This window comes from Cupressus sempervirens, chromosome 2 (assembly GCF_028749045.1).
Source record: "Cupressus sempervirens isolate cs-2001-9-10 chromosome 2, ASM2874904v1, whole genome shotgun sequence".
In the NCBI taxonomy this organism is placed as follows: Eukaryota; Viridiplantae; Streptophyta; class Pinopsida; order Cupressales; family Cupressaceae; genus Cupressus; species Cupressus sempervirens.
The window spans coordinates 571,273,960-571,281,282 of NC_143119.1; the positions used below are offsets into that span (position 1 = coordinate 571,273,960).

The 7,323-nt window shown below is 35.2% G+C and overlaps 1 protein-coding gene across 1 annotated transcript; it reads right to left on the reverse strand.

Annotated features, from left to right (window-relative positions):
• Positions 1–527: 527 nt before the first annotated feature.
• LOC149574719 (28 kDa ribonucleoprotein, chloroplastic-like) lies at positions 528–4,621 on the reverse strand. The gene is made up of 4 exons (XM_089814537.1): positions 4,095–4,621; positions 1,875–1,976; positions 1,472–1,753; positions 528–1,268 (listed from the first exon to the last, which is right to left on the reverse strand). The coding sequence occupies exons 1-4, from the start codon at positions 4,548–4,550 to the stop codon at positions 1,215–1,217; spliced, it is 894 nt and encodes a 297-aa protein (XP_089670663.1). The 5' UTR covers positions 4,551–4,621; the 3' UTR covers positions 528–1,214.
• Positions 4,622–7,323: the final 2,702 nt, after the last annotated feature.

The following is a 7,323-nucleotide window of genomic DNA, read 5'->3' on the forward strand; positions in this document are numbered from 1 at the left end:
TAAGTCTACAACCCACTGCACCCAAACCAGTCGCCCAGGTACAGGTTAGCCTGGGGGTTACTAGGTGGCACAGGTGTGTCCCTGCAGGTATAAAAAAGTTCTTAGTGTCAAAGAATTTTGAAAAAAAGGGACATTTTTTTTTAACTCTTTCATTTAATAACCCTAATACCCTCCCCTAAAAGCATATCATTTTGCCTAATTCAAAGATCATTTTCTCTCTTCACTCTCTATTTTCTCATTTAGACATTTTGAAGGGCATCTACTATGTATTGTGTAACATATCCTAAAACATTGAAATTCTGAACTATCAATTGTCATTTAATTTTATCTTTGCCACTACCATTTTGACAACACATTTACCAAAGCAAAAACAAATTGTCAAACCTTCACAATTGTACGAATATCCTGTACCCAGCAACTAGCTCATTCTCAAAACAACAAATTACAATGCATGTTCTCAAAATGGAAAATGCAGTCATCAGACAATATAAATGCGAGGCTAGTAATTCATTACCCATACCCACATCTGCCAAAGAAAATATTGAAAATTTATACATAAATCAATTGTACATAAATCATTCATATAATTATGTATCCTATTTCAAATAACATTTCCCCATCCCAAACTGTATCTGCATGTTCCATCTCTTTATTGAAAATGAAGATAAGGAATCACGATCCTTTCCATTGGACTTTGGTTATCTTCAAGGCATACTCTCATACCCTTCAACTTATAACATTACCAAGCCTTTATAGGCATTGTCCCTCATGAAAATACACGTGTCAGTGGAGAATTTCAAGGTAGTTTTGATTGCAGATATAATTGCTTTTACACCTGAAGATAAGTAAATACTAGATCCCAAGAGATGGCATTCTGGAGAATACATCTGAAAATACCAGCCATATTTAGGACAATTTTATTTTGCCAGAACAATCATAATATTCTTTCAGTTATCTATGAGATGACTAAGATATATTCAGATCAATGCTACCTCCACATATGGTACTTGCTCTATCTAGAAGTTGTCGAGTTGTTAAGCAATAAATCCAAAATTCTATTACAGTGATTAAAATATGCAAGTTTTAATTTGAGCATCACGATCTCAGGCATCGACTTAAGGCAATTTCCTTAGCTGTATATGCACATTTGCTATATTGTCTGAGAGTATAAATCATGCCTTAGAGCGGTTTATGTCAGCTCATGAATTACTTAATTATCTGCGCCTCCCCATTGCTCGATCGACTCGCATTGGTCGCCCCTCCAATTCCTGGACCAGACATGAACAAGAAATCAGACTCAATAAGCTCGATGTTCAAGTGTACAGTGAACTGCAATTATTTTACTTTTGTTCATATTTCTCACTTAAGGCAGAGCATGTCTTCTGTCAACCACTTTTTATTTTTTCATAATTTACAACTATAATTGAAATATGATAATTTTATTGAGGGGCAAGAATAGAATCATTTATACCTGTCCATTTAGTGAAGCAACAGCAGCTTCAACTTCAGAACTTGACGAGAAAGAAACGAACCCAAAACCTCGGGATCTTCCGGTTTCATCATACAGGACTTTTGCACCCAGCACATTACCATGTTCACTGAACACCTCCGTCAGTATTTCATCATTTACACTCCATGAAAGATTACCTATAAACACCTTATTTTCCTGATCAGCGGAGCTCGTGTAAGGTTGTCTTTCTCTTGTCCCTGGCTTTTCTGAAACGTTTACCCTCAAAGTACGACCACCATGTTCCTGGATTGATTTCAGTGTTCAATTAGTTATTCTTGTGAAAAAAATTAGATCTCAATCAGTATTCCAAGTCAATAAATATAGTCCTCTAACTGCTTTAACATTTAAAAAAATGATCACTTACCCTCCCATTAAGATTCTCAATGACTGAGATAGCATCCTCAGGACTGCTCATTGTAACAAAAGCAAATCCTCGACTTCTCCCAGTGTCCCGATCATAAATTACCTGCAAATGGGATTATTAAAATCTCACTTCCTTCGAAATTGGAATTTTATTTGATACAGTCTACTACTACATTATGACCTAAAACTAGAATCTGTCAAACAAATGGTCCAATTGTTGAATTGACCCATACCATGAAAATGAGGTGCAAAAAGGTCAAAAACAATCAGTAACAGAACTGCAGTGATTTAAATCAACCCAAAAAGGTGCAGCTACGCTGCCAGAAAATAATCTCCAATCCATCTCATTTGTTTTAAACAAGTGCTCAAAAATTATTGAAAACTTCTTAGGTAACAATAGTGCGTGATTGGGTCCTTGCTATCATATAGTGCCAATAGTAAACAACTATCTAAGAGTATCAAGCAAGCAGTTTTACAATTACAATTACCAATTCAGCACAGATGCTGAATGATTATAACAAGGACATGGAAGATTATTGATATTTTCTAGTAATTACCTCTAATTTTCATATTTTTATTTAAAATGCATATTGTATTTACAGTCACAGGATTCTCTGTGGACAGAAATGTATCAGATATCTTGGATTATAAAGCCAATGCAAACTAAACGGGGAACTTTGTATAAAACACCAAAACTCAATATGTCATTAGCTCTCACCCATATTAGTATCAGATCTCCCTGATAATACGCTAAAATGACCTGAAATGTATTTGATGCATATATATCTTAAGACCAGGACCTCCTAAAATTGATGATTGATAATGTACAAAATCCAAATAAGACTTGAAGAAAATCAGAATTCTTGCCGTATAGATTAGTCAGTCATTTTTTCAGTATTGATCTATTAGACTATAATATATCAACAAATGAATTCAACGATACGAATCTGAGAAAATTATTTATGACTCTCATCAAATGTTATTATGATTCTCATCAAATGTTTATTTATGACTTTGTACCTCTGAATCTCTTGGAAGGAACAAACGTGACTTGAAGAAGAGTGAGAAGTGAGGCAAATGGTTCTAATATGCGAGGCACAAGGAAATGGATATAGGCACCTGGAAACTTTGAAATACAAGTTTCCGAAGTTTTGGATCAGCTAGAGAAGTATGCAGGGGTAGATTTCTTTCAAAAAGAAGCACGTGGCAGTACAAAAGATGACCAAGAAGTTCAAGAAACCCAAAACAGTAGCAAAAACAATTCAGAAGCCTTTGGAAACGGTATTGAAAATTCAGTAACATCTTGCAAAGCTGAGTTCCAGTATAGAAAACTTTAAAAGGAACCCTGAATACGACTTGAGAATTCCCTAAATGTTTCCAAATTTGTGAAGAACATTTCTGGGAATTTGCAGTCCCTATCTAGAAATTGATGAGGATTTACAGAATATTAAACCATTTTATGAACCCTGTAACACGTTTCCAACCTTCCGGAACAAGTTGAAAATGGATTTATGGTCCTTTATGTGGAATTTTTTTTGGACCATTAATTTTAACTCATAAACCTTCAAAACATTTGAATTTCTCACACTAACAATTTATGAGCAGAAACGCAAAAATAATTTGTACGGTTTCACTTCTGCCGCCAAGCAAATTCACCAAAAAAAAAGTGGAAATAGTATCTGCAATTCAAAAAATTCAAAGAAACAAATTTCTCCATCAAGAAATTTCAATCCAAAATTCCAATTGCCTTTCTTTTCTTCTAATATAACTATACATCTGTAATTCGGGAATGCTGGTACATCATCACATTGAATCCCAATTGATAAATTTTACACTTTTGTAATATTTAATGCGTCCATAAGGGAATATATATATATATATATATATATATATATATATATAGTTTCTCAAATGGAAGCTCACTAGTTGGTACCTTAAAAACAACTTTAATTCAACATTTAAATGTACCAATTTACAGTCATCAGAATAATTTAGAAGAAGATGTCCAACCTTATCTCCTCTATTTCTACATAACTAACTGTATAAGAAACTCTAATTAGCAATCTTCATCCTGATGGATTTTCAATAGTAGCTAAAGAATCGAATGTTTGGAAGGCACTTTCATTTTTACTTAAAATAAGGAAACCCAGCTTTATTTCAAAAGAAGAGGGATAAAAAGAAAAGAAAAAAAACCCTGCTGCAAGCAAGCAATGAAAATTACCTCCACAATCTCTGGACTCGCATACTCCTGGACTAATCCAGCCAACTCAGCGCTGTCACAACTATAAGGCAGATTGCCGATGTAGAGTTTAGAGCCATCAAGAGGTTCCGACCGTTCGGTGTATTCTGCAGAGGCCTCTTGTGCCGATTCTGTCTCCGATGTTTGTTCCTCTGAGTATTGTGGCTCCTCTTCTTCCTCATTCGCTGCAAGCGGCATTCCTTCCTGGGTTATTATTGATGAAAACAATTTAAAAACCCTCTTCTTCTCCTTGGTGAGAGCGGTTATGAGATGAGAAGTGTTGGATAAAGAGGAGGAATGAGAAACATCCATGGCGCAGACAGTGGGCATGTGAGCACGAAAACATGGGGCTTTTGCCAATGGAAGCTCTATCGATGGCGGCATGGCCTTGAAATGAACATGGGCAGTTGCCACTGAGAAGGAAGCTGAAGCTGCCATGGTGTTGAGCTTACTTCTTCAGAGTGTCTCAGAACTTCTCATAAAAAATGGGCAACGGGGCTTGTCCGAGTAACAACTCAAGATACTAGGAAGTATTTTAGGGTACGTTGTGGCTATAAAAATCTATCCACCGCCAATCACATACCACCAGGATTGTTGATAAGGCGGGCAGAGATATTTGGGAGCGTTTGTCTTGTTAGGATGAGGAGCGTGATTTCTTGGGGTTCACAAAACAGCATTGTGGATAACAAAAATATATTCGCTTCTTAAAAAAAAACCTAGATTTAACTAGGATCTTGAGTATTGGCATCTTTACTCCCAATTTTAACGATAAATTTTGAAAGAATAAAAATAAATACCTACATTCTTGTGAGAAGATCTTCAATTTCAATTCATTAATAAAATTAGAAATTAAAATATACTAATAATTAATTATTAAATTTATTAATAAGTTTAAATTAAATATCTTCTCACAAACCTTTTGATATCTATATGGACAATTCCCTTCTAAGATATGTTGATTAATTAGGTTGATTAGATGTTTTTAAAATTTAGTGTAATATAATAATTATAGAAATATTTTTGAGTGACAGATAATAAATTTCCACATTTCATAGATGATAAAATTGTATGTTTCATTTCTTTTGTTCTCTATCATTCATCTTGTGATGAAAAACAACAACACAATTGAATCCAAAAGCATACAATTATACATTTGAATGAGTTAATATTGTTGGAATTCTTTTAAAATAACTTAGAAGGCAAGGGGGGGTGAATCAGTTATTCAAGGTCCATATGTAAAAATTAAACTTTTCATAATTTAGTGAACCCATAAAACATTCTTAACCATGCATGCATTCATTGTGTGTTAACCAAAATTAATAGGTTACTGATAAATCAACATGCAGAAATGTAAAGCATAAAACACAACATTTCCATCAACACATTTGACACAATGATTTAACGTGGAAACCCAATTTGGGAAAAACCACCAGTAACATGCTAATGCTTTTTCACTCTTCTGAAGTGATGTCCTGTTAAAGGCCAACCTTGTTAAAGGTTACAACTCACACTGTTAAATATGACTCGGTTAAGGGATTTCAATCACTGTGTTAAAAGTGAGCCTTGTTAGAGGACTTTAGGCCATTCACTTGGAATGCCACCCTGTTAAAGGATTTTCCAATGACTGTTAAGTCAACCTTTCTCCAAAGGATTTACCCTATGTTGATACAATTGTTAGAAAGTAACAGTAGAGCTTTGATCTGATACAACTTACAACCTTACTTGCAGATTACAAATCACTATTCAGTCCTCAATTCTACTTGGCTTCCAGTCTTTGCAGCTCTGATAGCTTGTTCACCCTTCAAGCATTCATCCTCTTTAAGCCTTCTTGCTTAGTTCGCCATTGTAGACTTCTTCTCTTGGGTCACTTGATGAAGCAAACCCTCTTCCTTCTCCTTGTTATATTTTCGCATGAAAAACCCTCTAACCTCTTTGCTTCATGACCAGACAACCCTACATATAGGAAATCAAAATGTTTTTCTTGCTCATTAGCCATCACCAAAATTAGGGTTTTCGATGGATTAGGTAGGATATAATGTATCTACCCCATATCTTGTCTTCTCTAGAAACTTCACTTAGAATCTATTTGAATTTGCCTCAAAAACTATTTACATAAGATTTTATGCCTCTAGCTCATCAATCTTATCTTCTTCTTGATTCACAAGTTCCAAGAAAACAAACTTGTCAGCTTTTAATTGGTGAATCTCCGATCTTTTTCATAATGCAGCAACTCGACATTATCAATTTGTTGATGCTCGACACATATTGTGTTACTTGGCATCAACTGGATTTTACTGGTGCTCAACATCAACTAAAAATCACTCGGCATCTACTAACTTGCTCGGCATCCACTAGAAATTGCTTTCACTCGGCTCCAACTGACTTTTTGCTTGGCTTGCACTAACTTTGCTTGGCACCTTCTATCAACTTGGTCAAGCTTAGCAAATGAACTTTGTTCAACCTTATTCTTCTAAACTTTCTAAGTGTAGCCAATCATTTTGTAACCTCGAGTAGATCATTAATACATTATGTTACTGTTGTCTTAACTGATTCTTGCACTTCAATACATAATCATAACTCAACCTTTCCTCTACATACTTTTGTTACATCTTGTTGATCAAATCCTCCTCACCAATCAACGAAGTGATAGTGCTTAAAACATATAAGCAATTGTCTTACCAGCATGTAGTAGGTTTGACATCAGTGACAAAACAATGATTGAAACACACAGTCTTCTTCAACAGTCTTTCCACTCAAATGATCTTTTCAATCATATATCAATTGTAATGCCCCACCCGGAGATCCTTGGAAACAAGGATTCAAATCAAGCCAAGATAAAAAAAAAATTTACAAGTATGAATGCACATGACAACATCATACAGGGATCACAACGATCGCAACGGAAGACTTCACCACCATCCTGGCAACCAACAAATCTCCAAATGCCACCACCAAACTGACACACACAACCAAAGCCAACAACGACAATGCACATGATGAGGGCACAAGAAACAACCACTCATCAAAAAAACACCAAGCTGGGGTAATATGCAGAATCCCGAAATTTGGCTAAGCCTGAAATCCTGAAGCCCTGAAAATTGGCTAAGTCTGGATTTCTGAAGCCCTAAAATCTCCTAGAATCCATAACTTATCTCCGAGAGGTCTGAAACCTATCTCAAATGATTTTTCGCATATATTAAAATATATCTTA